Source organism: Opisthocomus hoazin, chromosome 1, assembly GCF_030867145.1.
Source record: "Opisthocomus hoazin isolate bOpiHoa1 chromosome 1, bOpiHoa1.hap1, whole genome shotgun sequence".
Lineage (NCBI taxonomy): Eukaryota > Metazoa > Chordata > Aves > Opisthocomiformes > Opisthocomidae > Opisthocomus > Opisthocomus hoazin.
In genome coordinates, this window is record NC_134414.1 from 76,682,170 (window position 1) to 76,698,288 (window position 16,119).

Here is a 16,119-nt window from a genome sequence, read left to right on the forward strand (position 1 = left end):
GCTAAGGCCGGGCACCCGGAAACGGGAAGGAAGCGGCTGAGCGCAGCGGGGGCGGCGCAGCGGAAACACCCCCCGCCTGCTCCCCCCCCCCCCCCCCCGCCGGGAGCCGCCGCCGCCGCCGGCGGGCCGGGCGCACGTGCGGGCGGGGCGGCGCGGCGGCGCGCGGGCACGTGCGGCACCGGCACCTGGCGGCGGCCGGGAAGGCCCAGAGGGAGCGGGGGGAAGGGAGCGCTCCCTCGGCCCCGCCGCCCCGGGGGAAGGCGGTCGGAAGCGGCTTACACAACCGGCCGCCCCTTACATAAGCCGGGAGCCGGGCCGGTGGGGGCGGTGCGGGCCGCCCCCCGTCTCCCCCCCCCCTCGCCGCCGCCCGGGAGCCGCCCCCCTGCTGCAGCGGCGCGACCCGCCCCCTCCCTCCCTCCCTTCCGTCGCCGTCCCCTCCCAGGAAGGAGCCGGAGTCGGCGGCGCCGCCGCGGGCCCGGCATGGAGTAGGGCGGCCCGGGGCCGGCGGCGCCGCGCGGGCATGGAGCTGGGCCCGGGGCCCTGCGCGCTGCCCCCCGCCGCCGGGACCGGGACCGGGTCGGCGGCGGCGGGGGGACCCTGCGCCGAGATGCTGCAGGTGGCGGAGGAGGCCTTCCGCGGCGGCAACTTCGAGCTGGCGGCCGAGATCTACGGCTCGGAGCTGGCGGGGCTGCCGCAGCCCGAGCGGGGCCTGTGCCTCCGCCGCGCCGACGCGCTGGCCAGGGCCGGCCGCATGGCCGAGGCGCTGGACGCCTACGGCGCGGCGGCGCGGCTGGGGCGGCTGCGGCCGGAGGAGCTGCGGGAGCTGGCCGAGAGCTTCGCCCTCAGCATCCGCGACAAGGAGCTGCGCCTCCCGCCCTGGAGCGGCGGCGGGGCGGAGGGCGAGGCGCTGGGCGACCCGCCGTGCTGCCGCCCCCCGGAGCTCTTCGCCTGCCCGCTGTGCCGGCGGCTGCTGTGCGAGCCGGTCACCCTGCACTGCGGGCACACCCACTGCCGCCGCTGCGCCGAGGAGCCCGGCGACTGCGGCCGCTGCCACCGCCCGCGGCGACCGACCGCCGAGACGGCCACCGCGACCCCCGCCGCCGCCGCCTCCTCGCCGCCGCTCGCCGCCCGCCCGCGGGTCAACGTGGTGCTGGGCAGCCTGCTGCACAAGTGGTTCGGCGCCGAGAGCCGGGCGCGGCGGCTCCGCGCCGAGGGGGACGCGCTGCGGGAGCGGCAGGAGCTGCCGGCCGCGCTGGAGAAGTACAACCAGGCCCTGGAGATGGGTGAGCGGCCGGGCGGGGGGGGCGAGGCGAGGGCAGCGCTGTACCCCCCCCCCCCCATCCCCCCCCCCATCCCCCCCCCCATCCCCCCGGAGCAGCGGCCGGGCGGGGAGGGGGTTGGTGGTGAGCGGTGGGGGAGGGCACCCGGGGGAAGTTTTAAGAATGAATCCTCCCCGCCCCCTCCCCCAGGGCGAGCGGCTATTTTTGATGCCGCTGTTATTTCTGTCCTTGCTCGGAAGGTGCCCGGCGTTTCGCTGCCTGCAGTCGATGACTCATTATGCAGCATTTCTAGAGAACCCGCTTTTGCTATTTGTGGGGAAACCATCTTTTCAGCGAAGGGCACGCGGCAGTGGTCGCGGTCAGCCCTGCCGCGGCGCCGTGGAAGAAACGAAGCGGGTGGCTGGGGTGCACTCAGCGGCGGGCAGCCGCGTCGGCAGCGAGACGTGGCCGCTGGAAGCACTTAACGCAGTGCCAGCAGGCGTAAAGCCTCAGAAATTTCCTTTGCTCTTGGGCTGTGCGAAACCTTCAAGGTAAATCCGCCTTGTGGCTGGCGGGGGCCGTCCGCCCGTGCTGGGAGCGTAACCTCCTCGTAGGCGTGCGGTGTTTCCGCGTGCGAAGCGTGGGTCCGAAGAAAAACGGCTCGGTCTGCCTCCCGCCTCCGCCAAACCGAAGGCAGCCTCTGTGTATCAGAACGGGGTTGTTTTCCGTCTCTGCGCCGAGTAGTAGGTGGATCCCGCTCGCCGGGTTGTAGCCGTGTAGTAGTGCCTGCGTGCGCGCTCGGCGGGCGGCGGGAGTAGCTACAACGCCCGCGGAGGGGGGGGCCGGGGTCTCGGCAAACCCCCCCGGGATCCGCTGGCGTGATGGTGTCCGGTTTAACGGGAGAGGATGGGGGGGGAGGGACCCCGGTCGGGTTAGCGGGGACGAAACCCTGCGGGTGAATCCCTGCGGAAGGCAAGTGTAGAGAAAACTTGAGTTTCCCTCTGGGGGAGAGCTCCTTTCCTACTTGGAGTAAAACCGCTTTCCTTGTTCGTAGTTCTTACATCTGGGGATAAATGGCTGTGATTTTTATTATTATTTTGCTGGCTGCTGTGGAGAGAAACACACCGTTACGCCAGTCCATTTCTTGCCGTGGTTGCTCGATGGGCGTCTGAGAGACGAGAGTGTGGGGTGGGGTGGTGTAGCCTGCTGTCGCCTTGCAGCTGATGCTGGCCGTGGAAAACGTCACTTCTGCTACGTATTCCGCTCTTCACAGCTAGACGTGACAAGTTTTCAGTCCTAGCTGAGTCCTCTCTGTAAAACTCTTACGCGGTTTAGCTGAAGTAATCTCTGTGAAAGTAGGGCAGGACGGAGAGCCCGAGGAGGAAGGTGAGGCGGAGGGAGAGGAGAGGCGTGTGATGTAGGTCACCGTCGGGTACAGCGAGTTTTCAGTCGTGGAGCCTCTTGGTGTTTTAGGGTTCAAGGTCCCGCTGCTGGGGCAAATAACTTCTGGTCAATGAAATAAGCGCTTGACGTTTTCGAGGAGTGTTTCTCATTGTTGCTTCTTCCTGTGCCTGCACTGGGGTGAAAGGAGAGGGAAGGCTGTAGTGTGCAGGGCTGGTCCTTCCCCCTCCTGTCCCTGCAGCGTGTACCTCCAGCTGTGCCTCAGGGTCTCCAGGTAACTCCCTCGCAGGGTCTTTATTTCTGTCTTCTGTGACTTCCCGAGCACTCTGGAAGTCTGGTCAGAAACTCCTCGCTCTGTCAGTGACGCTAAAATTGCTTAATAAGACTCTTTTAATTCTAATTAAAAATAATAGCAGGTATCTTGCTAGCTTTTGAAATCCTAAAACTGTAGGCTGACACGTTGTACCTTCCCGGTAGCGGATTCAAATTCCGGTTGCTGAAGGACAGCCCACCCCCCAGCCCTTCACCTTTTTTCCCCCGTTTTGTGCGTGCCGATGCTGTTTCTCACAGGTTGAACTGCCGTCTGAGCCTTGTGTTCTGAAATTCTTACCACAGACTCATCAGGTACTGCCTTTTGGCTTGCTGGAGTTGCCTTCTTGCTTTCCAACCCAGTACTGCGGTACATAGGAGGAAAAAAACCCCAAAAGATGTGTGTTTTCTAACTGTTCAGTACTTCTTAAGTGTTAGCATGTGGGGAGCTTGAAAAGCTTGTGAGCCACTGTCAGGTATTTAAGATTTTTAACGTATGAGAAAGTAAGTGCTTTTTTTTAACCTCCAAATGCTTATGTAGCACTACTGAGAGTGAAGGCCGTGGGTTATCCTTTCAGTTTCTTTTAAGAGACTGAAGGCACATGAACACATTGATTATACAATTGCTGTATAAAGTCAGGTGAAACTCCAGGCTTCTTGGCAGGACGCACGGTTCAGTGGGATTTTTTTTACTGGTGTTTCTTGCAGATTACTTTCCTGCTCTGTCTGCAACAACTGGCTTTGCATGATGTAATATTAAAGCAACTTTTCCAGTTACCAATTACTTCTCTCATTCTGGTTGCAACCTTTTCTGTCTTTTGCATTTCAGTTCTCAAGGTGCTTCACGTCTAAACTATAAAAGGCTCCTGTCATGGAGCCAGTACACTTTTATTTCCAGTACAGTCTGGAATATCTGCTCCTTATTTCAGATCTTGGAAGAGGTCTGCATGCCTTCAAGCTGTCAACTTTTTCCAGTAGAACTAGTTAGTCTTGCAAAAGCTTACTCTTAGCAAGTATTATGTTCATCTTTTTATCCTTAACTATCGGATCTATAATGCCACTGCTGCTCCCGTGTTTGCTTGGATAGCCTGCTGTGGATTCAGGTGTGGCTGTGTGGGGGTTTTTGTTGTGCTTTTTAAGAAAATCAGCTTTTCTATTTGATCCTTCTAGTCCTCTTGAGATGCCCACAGCTTGGTCATCTCTGCTGTTTTAAACAAAGTCGCTAGCCTTTTTGCTGCCGTAGACATTGGAATAGATCCCTCGTTATTGCAAGGTATCTGATTACCAGAGCTTCAAAGCAAGCACGTGTCGGGCTGCTTGAAAGGAAGCATTTGTTTCCAGCTGGATCGCTCTTTGTGCCAAGCTTTATGCTGTTCAGGCATCAGAATATCAAGTATTGTCCAAATCTTGCTCTCAGGGCTGTTCCCCACGCAAATGAATTTCAGAGACCTGCGGTATCAGCAGTGGGTTTCCGCTCTTTGCTTCTAACTGGTCTTCTGGTTATATGAACTCTTAGGTCAATTAAACTGAAATATATTATCATACATGTGTGTAGGATTGGTTTGTGGTTTGTTGTTTTTGTCTGGGTTTGGGGCTTTCCTGTGCAGCAGGTGCTTTCTGCACCCTTTTTCCTCTGACCTGCTGCTCTCCGATGGAGATGGACTCTGGAGGGACTGTGCCTGGGATGAGTACAGTTGTCTCTGGGTATCCAGGCTTACAGACCCTTTATGCTGTGTGCCTGAACCTAAAGGAAGCTAGGTTTCTGTGGCAAATTAACGTGGGCATTTTGAGGATGTCCTGTTGGAAGTGGTTTTTGTTTGTTTTTTTTTTTTTTCTTTCTAGAAAGCAGTTCCCAGTTACAGAGGTAGCAGGTGGCTGTTGCTTCATAGGGGAGATGATGAATAGGGCTTTTCCCAGGTACGGCCAAAGACCGTATCGGGGTGGGAGCATGACAACAAAGTTCATTCTTAGGGAACGGTATTTATCAAAAAAATACTGTCTTAAGCAGGCCAAGTGGGAGCATATTGGACACTTGGTGCTGGTCTGCTGGTTTTAAAATGAGAGGCCGAGCTCTGCTTGGGGAAGCAAGCCAACATACAGTGTAAGAGGGTTTGGGTGACAGTGGCTCATGCCTTCAGCTGCCATGTCCCTGTGCCCTTCTTCGTGCTGAGACAGCCTGTTGGCACCCTGCCCCTTGCCTGTGAATAGGCCTGAAGGTGTGTGCTCGGAGGTGCAGGGCCCAGCGCTGCAGCCGTCTGGCTCCTGCTGCTGCTGCCATTTCGGTAATGGTGCTGGTTCCTGAGCTGGGGCGGTGGTGGTGGTGGTGGCAGGTCTTGAGTGGTGGTGGTGGCAGGTCTTGGGTGGTCTCTCCCAGTCTCAGGGCTGCAGCTGTGCTGGGCTGTTGCGTCTGGCTCCCAGCAGAGCGGCACACGTCGTAGCCGCACACCGGTGTGCCAGGACACCCTGTCTCTGTGTGAGGCACGTGGGCTCCGGCGTGTGGTTACCCACCGCTGCAAGGTCTGCCGAGCCTGAGGAGCGTCGCTGTCTCCGGAGAGCTGTGAAAGCTGCGGCAGTCCCTCGGAGTGTGTTTACTTCTGGTGTGATGGGCTCGTTCTGAGCAGGAGTAGGTTTCTCCTGGGAGGGCGGATAGCTGGTGCGTGTCGTAGCTGCTCAAATTGCCCGGGACTTTAATTCCCCCACCACCCCCAAGGAGTTCAGAATAAGCATGTAGGACGTAAAACTCCCCGATACAGCTGAGCTTTAAAAACACATTGGAGTTAAGGGTAGATCTGTGTGCAAAGGGGGCCTTTTCTTCCCAAGTCCTCTCCGCGATTTCTGTTTCCAGTGGATAAAGGAGGTGCAGGAAAGGCCAAGGAGAGGATGTGAGTTTGTGTCAAGCCCAGCGTGGTGCCCGAGATACCGTGCTGCAGGGCAGGTGAGGGAGATGCTGCTGCTGGGGTGCTGGAGATGCTCTGTCTTGTGGCGGGGAGAGCCACACAGTGACCCCCAGCCCACGGGGTGGTCTTTAGGGCATTGCTAGACACAAAACGTAGGAGCATTCCAGATCTTTGGTGGAAAGAGGAGGATCTGCCTCTCTTGGCCTGACCTCGGAGGAGAGACGTTTCTCCCCTCTCGTCCCGGCGGAGGTTCACTGTAAATTGGCCTGATCCATAAGAAAGCTTAATGTGGCCACTCGGCACTGATTTATTTTGTGGTTAAGCCATTCATGGAAATTCACCTGGTGCCTTCCAAATTCTCCCTCCGTAAGAACTGAGTTAAGGGGACAGGCCAGGAGGCAGTAGAAGAGAGCCGTGAAGGGAGTGTCAGGCATGTGAGGATGAGGTCTCAGTCCAAAATACGCCGGTTCTCAAGCAGATAAAGCGTCTTGGGATGGTGTCAGTGCTAGTTCCTGCTCCCCAGCCTTGCTCACTGGGCTGTTTTAGGTAGTATGCTGGGGGTTCACCTGCTCAGGATCACCATACCCCCATTGCCCTCCCATGCCAAGCATTGAGTTTGTGTGGCGAGGGGCTTGGTGCTGCCTCTGTGCTCCTGATCTTGTGGCCACTGCTTTGCTTGGGTAGCAAGTGGGATGGCTTGACCTTGGTATAGAGCATCTGCAAACCATCGTGGCTGCCTTGTCCTATCCAGTTTCCTCTGGCAGCCGTTCGCATTGGTGTCTTTGGAAACAAATTCAGTTATGCTACTGTTGGTGTACTGGCTAGGTGGGTGGGTAGTTGATGCATTATCTTTGGCTTTTCCTTCCCTTCCGCCTCCCCTATACAAAGGTAACTCTCAAACAGGTAGAAAAAAACAAAGAAAAAAAACCTAGCAGCGTTGCACGGAGAAAATAAGTGTGTCTTGCTGCAGGAGGGCCGCGAAGGTGATCTGAGGGCTAGAGTACCTCTCTTACGAGGACAAGCTAAGAGAGTTGGGGCTGTTCAGCCTGGAGAAGAGAAGGCTGTGGGGAGACCTTATAGCAGCCTTCCAGTACCTGCAGGGGGCCTATAGGAAGGATGGAGAGGGACTTTTCACAAGGGTGGGTAGTGATAGGACAAGGGGGAATGGCTGTAAACTAAAAGAGGGCAGATTTAGAGTAGATATTAGGAAGAAATTCTTCACCATGAGGGTGGTGAAACACTGGCACAGGTTGCCCAGAGCAGCTGTGGATGTCCCCTCCGTGGAAGTGTTCAAGGCTAGGTTGGATGGAGCTCTGAGCAAGCTGGTCTAGTGGAAGATGTCCCTGTCCATGGCAGGGGGGTTGGAACCAGATGATCTTTAAGGTCCCTTCCAACCCTAACCATTCTATGATTCTATCTCTCAACCTCCCATACTGGCTCTCAAGCTGTTAAAGCTACAGACCTTCAGTGCAAGTTGATTTGGGAACAGTTGCCGTAGATTTTCCAGCTAGGTAAATGCCAGGTTGTGGGGTTGCTCCTCTTCTTGGAGAGCACGGCATAGGCAAACTTCCAGCCAAATGTTCTCAGACTTGGGCTGAGTGCTTACAGCCATAAAGAAGATAGCTATGGGCGAGTGTTTTGCCATGCCTCCCAAATTATCTTTTGGGGCATTTTCCTTCCAAGCCTGCTTCTGAGTTGTTTCAGTTGAGGGGGGAAGAAGATGATCGGAATTTCTTCGTGGGCTGGTGGGACAGCCTCCTGGTGGTATCCTGCTGCAGACTTGATGGCTGAAGGGTTTCTGTTATGGTTATGGGTCAGGGTCAGAAGAAGCAGAGTCCCTGTCTGCAAAGGGAAGCTGCTGAACTCTCTTTAGAAAGCTGTGTGTAAATTTTTATAGAGGTGACTGATGCCATAGTATGCATTTCATGAACTCTGCTGCTGTTTTCTAAGGACTTGTGCTTCTTAGTGGTGCACTTGCACTGAAGTCGTGTTGTTCAGAGAAAACTGCTAGAGGGAGTCCACATGCACCTATATGCGAATTATGCGTATTTAGTACCCTTTAATGGTCTCTTTTGTATGCTGTTTCTAGAAGACTGCTATTAGAAGATAAGGTCAGTTGTCTTTTTCTGATGTCGTAAAAAAAGAGGTTGACTGTGTCTTACTTTCTCACAGGGTCTTGGGAACAGTTTCCAGTCATAAAAAAACAAGTCTTTGATGTTGTACCAGCCGTTTAAAAAAAAAAAAAAAAAAAAGCCACGGTAGACAGCTGTCATGACTCCAGGAACAGCAGATGTGGTTTGATCATTTTAATAATTTATCAGCAGAAGATGTAATTTTGTAGCTCCTAAAGGAGTGACTTCTAAGTGAAGAGTAAGAGGGAGTCTTTCTGAAATTACATGCTACAAAAAACTGTAGATGCTTGCTGCTTTCAGAGGATTTGTGCTAAAAAAGGAATTTCGCATCCCTCTATAAAAGTGCCTTTTGGAATGTGCTTGAAGTGTCTCTCCAACTCTTTGTTCTGTTTTACAGGGCAGAAAAATGTGCGAAAGTAGGAGTCAAGGCTACCTAGAGACTGCTGCAGTAGTCTGAGTGTTATTTTTAAACTTGAAAGATTTTGCAGACTTCTGTCTCTCACCCCCCCTTTTTTACTCAGGTAGTGCTTGAAAAATAGTAGTAAATACTTCATGTATGACACCACTGGAAATGTGTCAAGTGCTTTGGAACAGGAGCTCGTATTACCGCTGATTTGTAAAGAGCTTGTGGCTGAAAGCTCAGATCCTGGGGCTGGATCTCTGGAAGTTTTGCCCGCTTGCAGGGGGTCTACTGAAGGCAGGGGCTTTGCAGGGCTGTGTGGTGGGCAGGAGGCTTGGCCATCATGGGCGCAAAGGGGAGGAGGCATCATGCTGTACACTAGACAGTCCTTGGGTGTGGGTTTTTTTTAAGTGGTTAACATTGCTTGTGTAACTTAGTGATATACCACTTAAGATAGGGTGAGTATTCCCCCCTCCTCCGTGTATGTAACCCAGATGTAATTTTCTATAAATAAATGAACTACTTCAGCAATCCTAGAGAACAAGCTATACCTACATATCAGAAAGCCTGAAGAATTTTTGAAGTCCCTTCAAACAGCATATTCTCTTTTCCTTTTGCTATGATAAAGTGTAACAGGGTGTCTTTTGCTTTTGGCAGAAGACATTCATAGAACTGATTTGTGCTTCCTAATCTTAAAGTTAGTAGGATACTGCACCACTCCTTTTCTCTTTTACAAATGTATTAAGTGATCGACTCTATTTGAGGACAGAAGCAGTGAGGTGATAACTGAGAAACAAGAAGGTCTTTTTTGCAACTTACAAAGAGTCAGAAATTGTGGGCTGAAATAAGCCTTAACAGGAAAGAGAAGGTTATAGAGACCCGAAGAGTAGCTGGTAGAAATGTAGCTTAGGTACTGATCATGACAAAGAGGGCAGCTAGGTTGTCACCAGTGAAGTCATATTATGATGGACTATCTGGCTGTAAGTTGATCTTGTTAACTCTGGTCGTGGCAGACCGGCTTGGCTGGTCCTGCCTGGCTGGGAAGCACAAGGTGTCTTTGGAGTCTCCTTGCAATCCCAGGTTTGTGTGCACATTGCACAGCTCTGCGTTTCTGTGGGAGGTCAGGACTTTTCCTTGGGTGCTTTGGGGGTCAGGCAGGGGTTTGACTTCGTGGGGTGTTTTGTTTTGGTTTTGAAGCTTTCTTGTTATGTCTTTGTACTTCAATCCATAGGCATCTTGCTTTGGAGCAGTACCTGCTGTTTGAGAGGATGCTTTGGTTCTGACTGAGGCTTTGGCAGGAAACCTTACCCGAACTCCGCACTAGATGGTGGGAGAGCTACTAAGCACTGAAAATGAGTCATATTTGTGCACTTACTGGTTTTATTGTACTAGAGCCAAGCAGCCACAGATGGACTTGGGGTGCATCACCTGAAGTGATGCCCAAATCTCCAAAGGGTAGAGTGGGAACTGAAAATATAGAGAGGAGGTGTTGATTCGTGCTCTTTTATCTGGAAAGAGTAGCATGCATCTAGCAAAGCTTTGAAAGATTAGAATTTGGTTAGGAGGGAGCGAGGATCTGACATATTACACTTAGCTCTCTGCTGGGACATTCTTGAATTGAGGGCTTTTGCTGTACCATGCAATTCATCACTTAGTGGGTTTGTAAAGAAGGTTATCGTTGGCTTTGCAGTTGTGGAAATGCAAACTAAACCCTAGGTTGATGTAATTGGTCTGGCATGCTTCTGCCTCACAGTGCTGGAGGTGCAACATGAAAGCAAGGGCACGAAGATAGCTGCACCTTCTTTGTAGCAAGTCTTCTCCAGGTAACGTCTAACTTCCCTTACGGTGTTTCTCCAGAGTAATGATGGGAGTAGTGATTAGCCGTGCTTAGTGGTGATGACAGTCCAGCTTTAAATAACGTATGGAACTTCCTAGCTGAGGACTTACTGAGCCTGAAATAAAACTGCTGGGAATCTAAAGCATTTTGTCCAGCACACAGAAATATGTGTGTTCTTAAGTCTAGGCTTTTGAACAGCAAAATACAGAGGCCCGGAGAGAAGTTAGTTCAGTCTTAAATTTATATGTCCTTAAATTTGTATGTCCTTAAGAATAATCCAGCTTGCCTGTTGCCAGTGTCTTTTTTTTTTCAGTCAAAGTGATAATATGAGGGAGTTTCTTGATGTCTCCCTGTCCCCCAGAGCAGAGAGCACCTAGGTAAGCATGCTGCAGGGCAAAGAAGCAAGCGGGTGGATGTCCTGTATCTTTGGGTGGGAAGGCAAGGGGAGAGCGTTGCGGTTTCAATTCTGCTAGTGAAGTGAGGTGGCAATGTGTCCACCCCGGTTTAAATAGGTCTCCTCTGCTCTTTCATCTTGGTGCGCTGTGCACTTAGGTTACGTGTAGAGGTAGAATCCCAGTCGGGCATGGATCAGCTCGGTAGCTGCCTAGTGGGGCTGGGGATACTGAGGCTCGCTGGCGGCGTCCGAGTTGGCTTCCCCGTGGAGGTGATGAGAGAGAAAACTTTGGCTTGGGGTGACGTTTTGAAATTTGTAATGGGCACTTCTGAAGAAGGAAAAACCATGAAGAAAAACATGTCATATCTGCATGAAAATAAAAGAAAACACAGTAAGTAGAGCTTGATGGGAGGTAGACTCCGTCAGAGCAGGTGGTGCCTGCAGAGTACTGTTTGCAAGTGCCTGCTTCGTTGTCGCAGTGGAAGGGTGCTTGGTTGCAAGGGTTGGCTTATGGAGGAAGGGGCTTCTTTCCTTGCATCCTCTGTGTGCTAAAACCTCTCGCACACTTCCCCTAAGGTCTTTGGTTACTTCACCTCCTGAAGACTGACAGCGATACAAATGCAGGGAGGAAATGCCATGGTATTCAGAAAATATTAATTTTTTTCAATCCAGTTATTAATCCAATTAAGGTGGACTGACAAGTGAGAAAATGTGGACTTGCTGATTGCATGTATGCCACCATGTTCACTGTACCTCTGAATCAGTTTTGGGAAGCTCACCCTGGTTTTCGTCTTTGCTGTGGAATGAAGTTTTATTTGAATGTCCTGAATGTCTTTACTGCTTCTGTTAATTATTTTATCAAGCATGCTCCTTCCTCTCTGCCACCCTCTCCCTGCCCCCACAAACCACCCCTGTGCGTCCATTTTTGTGCACGGACTTGTCATGCTTGCATGAAGTCTGGAGGAGAAAAACTAGCTTGCTCTTCAGTTAATTACTAAATCTTGCTAATTTCTCACTGAAATGAAAATAAATGTTTCATGTTATTTTTCAAGCTTATGAAAAGGCTTTCAATACTGAATTGTTCAGAATGGAATGCATAATGTAACAAAGCAAGCCAAACTTCTTCTTCTCTCCAGGGGCAGAAGTTTTTTTAAAATGTGGGAAAAACTTCCCCTGAAGTCCCGGGCAGGCTGACTCTTACTAGTGAGACTGAAAGGTGTTTTTGTGATGACATTGTTTCTGTCCTGAAATAGATCTGAATAAATTGTATTTTTCTAGGAAAAAATGTCAGATAAGGAGGATTAGGGAGTTCTAGCAACTTTAAACTTGCTTTTTCTGTGCTGAGTTCCTGCAATAAATCTCAGCGGTTGTTTGTTACAGTAAAACTCTGTCATCATCTACGGTCAGTTTGGTGAATTTTTAGTTGCTCTAGCTGCCTTCCTCGAACAAGGGTATTCTGGGGAGTCCTATTCTCCTGGCAGCCTCCCCAGCTCAAGAAACATAGTTTTTTTAAAAAAACTTGAATGTTTGGGCATATCTGGAAAAGCAATTTTGGGTGTTAGCTTCTGCGTAAGTAAAAGCGTGATCTAACAGACATCTGCAGGTGGTGTGAGTGGCAAGTTAGCGACTTTGGAAAATCCAAGCTCAAGGTAGGCGATACTTGGCGGTCGCCAGGAGGGTCTGGGAGGCGGGAAGCCACCGTGCCCCTCGGCTCTGGGTGCTGCTTGGGCCGGGTTTGGCTGGTGCCGTGGGATTACGGCTGGGAGGGAGCGGCGTGGGAAGGCTCCCAGGACCGGCGGCTCCGAGGAAGTCTCTGTGTCCCGGCTGCCCGGAGCCGCAGATCCTGGGAGCCTCAGCGGTGGATCCCTGATGCTGACAGGGACATAAATTTTGCCGTGCAGCTGCAGGCTCCCAGAAGAGTTTGATTCAGGAAATGCCATCTGCTGGTATTGTGGAAACAGTAAAATTTTCTACGCTTATCTTTTTTAATTTGGCCTGAAATAAGTCATTTCATAAAATAAATACTTTTTTCTTTAACCTCCAACAGAAAGAATGAGTGCATTATTTTAAAATAAACCATCGGCTATTGTGCGACTTCTTTTTTTCCAAATAAACTTGACAGTTGCTATTTAGCATACTGGCATCTAGCAGCGTTCACAAACTCTGTATGCCCTCAAGCCCTCACTGTCCACCTTCTGTGACTAGTTCTTTTCCCCACGGCCCATGCAGTGGCATGGAGCAACCCTATGTCACAGTGCTTATAGAAACCCTGTAGTTATTTAGGCTGTAGCTGGATAGTCACTTTTTCTTCCCCCTTCCACGTGTACCCAAAGTTGAAGCTGATGCTGCAGTTCCACTGATGGAGAGTGAGGTCTCAGTCCATCGAGCCTTGCCCGAGGACCGGCTGCGGACCCTGCTGGTTCGGTCCTGCCGGCAGCAGGAGGCTGGGGATGAGGAGACGCAGGGGTCGGGCACCAAGCGGGTCGGGCACTGGGAGCCGGCCGGCTTTTGGGCTGTGCTGCTGTGTCTCTGACTGCGGTGAGCTGGACTGGAGGCGGCCGGGCACTGCTCCAGCTATGGTGTCTTGTCGAGTCGCTTCATCTCCCTACAGGAAACCTGTTATACTGTAGTCTCATAAATACTGTTCTCTCTAGCAAACCTGGTTTTGCTGTTGGGGTTTTTTTTAACGCTCTTTCTCTCAGTTAACTAAACATTCCTTGCCAGTTGCTCATTAAGATGGGACACACCTTAGGCTGTCTGATTGAGACTCAGTGAACACACAAGAGGTACAAGCCCTGAATATCTGTAGCTTTCTCTGGTTTGCCATAGGGTGGTTGTTTTTTCAGTAGCTTGTTATTTTCCCTTCATGTTGTAAGAGCCTCTGGACTTTGCTTTGGGAGGACTTGCAGCCTTTGCCACACCGTTGTGCTCTGCGGCGGCTTTTTTAGCTTAAAACTTTCGCAGCGGAGACAAGATCCCGAAAAAGAGCTGAAGAAGCTGTTACCTCTCTGCGAACTGTGCTGAGTTGCGTGCTGAAAAGTGCTGGGAAGCGTCAGTGTGGCCGAAGCACACAGGAGTGACCAGAAGCGGGAAGCTGCCTTGCCTGCCCCACAGTCTCACGCTGCTGCCTTTCCCCCCCGGTGCCACAAAATGCCCCCTCCCCGGGCACTGCCTGGCTGCTGAGGCACCCACCTCTGCTGGCTGCGTCTGCCCCCCGCCGCAGGCTCTGCACGGGCACCCTGCGGCAGAGAACGGTGATGGAAGTACAAACAGAAGACACGGACTGTTCAAATGGTAGCTTAGTTAAATAATTTCATATTTAAGCGTCTGCTAAAAGAAGGAAAAAAGCTTGCCTCTGAAGATCTTAGGTTAATTGTTTTCAATTGCATTTAAGTTGCAGTCTTTTTAAGAATTGTCAGCTAGAAATGTGGGTCACTGCAGCAGGCTGCATGTGTAATAGTTAAAAAAACAAACCAAGACAAACCCCATAGTGTGAACTAGCTTTTGCAGGGCTCCTTGTTTTAGGTGTAGTCTCTAGCTGCTGGGACAACAGCATCGCCCTGGTATGTCATTCTGCAGTTAGGGTATCTGGCCTCAGTCCACGCTACAGCCGAAAAAGGCAGCAGTCCTTGCTGCTGCTTTCTTTCTCGTCCCTCGTCCTGGCACTCGCGTTTGCGTGGCTGTACAGTGAGCCAGCTGGGAGGAAACCGATCCTCTTAAACCTTTTTCTGTATTTGTTTTTTAGTGGATTAGCTTTCAGTCAATTGATTCCTTGCTCTGGGTGTCTGCAACCACGCGAACCGGGTTTGCTGCGTGAGTGCTAGCTCAAGGGAGTGGAGGAGGAGGCAGGAAGGGGACGTGTTCTTGGGCCATCCCTCCTGGTAGGTGCTTGGACTGGCTGAGTGGTGGCACCTGCAGCAGTGATATGCTTAGTCTGTGTGTCTATGCCCAGGCTTTGTATGGGCAATGTGCTCGTACTGAGGACGTGTTTAGGATGCTCGTGCTGGAGTGAAATGTGATCAGTGAAGCCAAAGCAGGCTGGAGAGAGCAGGAGAGGTATGGAGACAAGGGCCCTGCAGGCACTGATGCTGCAGGAAAAGTCTTGAGATCAAGAGCTAGCTTGGAGGTGAAGTTTAAGATTTGTAGAAATAAGAGAGTACTGTCTCTTGGCACACCTTGGAGCGTTTTTAAAGTTTAGTCCCAGTTAAGACATTTTTAATCAACTCACGTTTGGGTAAGGGTTGCTGCACTTAGCTGCCACCGTCCGGCAGCCAGCTTCCAGCCCTCCGGAGGACTTTCCCAGCACATGAAGGTCAAGAATGACCAAGACCAGATCGCACTTAAATCTCATCTCCATAGATGAGGTAACTGCTTTAGCGACAAAGGCAGAGCGTTGTTTGGGGCTTAGCGTGTTTTCGCAAGGCGGCTGACGCAGCCTGCCACGGCATCCTCCTGGCCAAGCCGGGGAGGTAGATACAGGTGGGACGGGTGGAGAGCTGGCTGGGCCATCTGACGTGTGCTGGTGGTTAGTGGCTTGAGGGCTGCTGGGCGGACGGCTACCGGTGGCGTAGCTCAGATGTTGGTAATGGGGCTGACGCAGTTCAACACCTCATTAACAGCCTCCATGAGCGGGCAGAGCCACCGTCAGCAAGTTTGTCCCTGACACCAAACTGGGGGAGGAAGAAGCAGTTAATGTGCTGGGCTGCCATCCAGACCAACAACCTGGGGCACAGGCTGACCCATCTTGCCTACTTCAGGGAAGACAAGCAAGCATGGGACGGAACAACCCCGTGCGACAGGATGGGCTGGGCTGGGCGGTAGCACTGCAGAGAGGGCCTGGAGGTGCCGGTGGACAAGCTGAACGTGGACCAGCCAAAGTTTTTCTGTGGTTCTGTGAAATTCTATGCTGGAGGAAGATTTCCGTCTTAAAATGTGTTATAGAGGCCTTAGGAAAGGACAGAGTAAAATGCCGGAGAAGTTCGTAATCGACACAAACTGAAGGGTTCATGAAATGTGTGGTACTGAGGCAATGTGTGTGATGGTGGGAGGTTTGCCTGCCCTAAGGAGGACAAGGTACACGGGTGGCAAGTGGATATGAAATGTGAAGACTGCAGGAGTGGTTATGGGAAGGGAAGTGCTTTAGCTGGAGTCCTGCATTGGTGGTGTCTGTGTATGCTGTTTTCTTTCAAGCAAAGGCATCCTGGGGGGGCTTTTTGTTTTCTTAAGTGTCCTGTAAGCAAGGCGAGGGAAAGAGCAGGTGACGTCCTATATGTGAACATGAAATCTGTCCCGCTAGAGAAAACACAGAGGTTGCTTCCAGGCTGAGAGGAATATATTTTAGGAAGGGCAGAAGGAAGGAATTGCCTCTTTTCCATTACAGGAGAGTATAAATGTAACCATTGTGCAGTAGTGCTTTTTAGGTTACTCTGGCTAGAAATTAGGTTTGTGTATTTAACATGTACTAGTGCTTCTTTTAATGGAGCTCCTTGT

At 51.7% G+C, this 16,119-nt stretch overlaps 1 protein-coding gene across 1 annotated transcript in view; it reads left to right on the top strand.

The window, feature by feature from the left end:
- Nucleotides 1-520: 520 nt before the first annotated feature.
- The window catches only part of LONRF2 (LON peptidase N-terminal domain and ring finger 2), a 35,399-nt gene continuing 19,800 nt past the window's right edge, over nt 521-16,119 (top strand). Inside the window, exon 1 of the mRNA XM_075426742.1 lies at nt 521-1,283. Coding sequence (XP_075282857.1) covers nt 521-1,283 — 763 coding nt within the window. The remainder of the gene's footprint in view (nt 1,284-16,119) is intronic.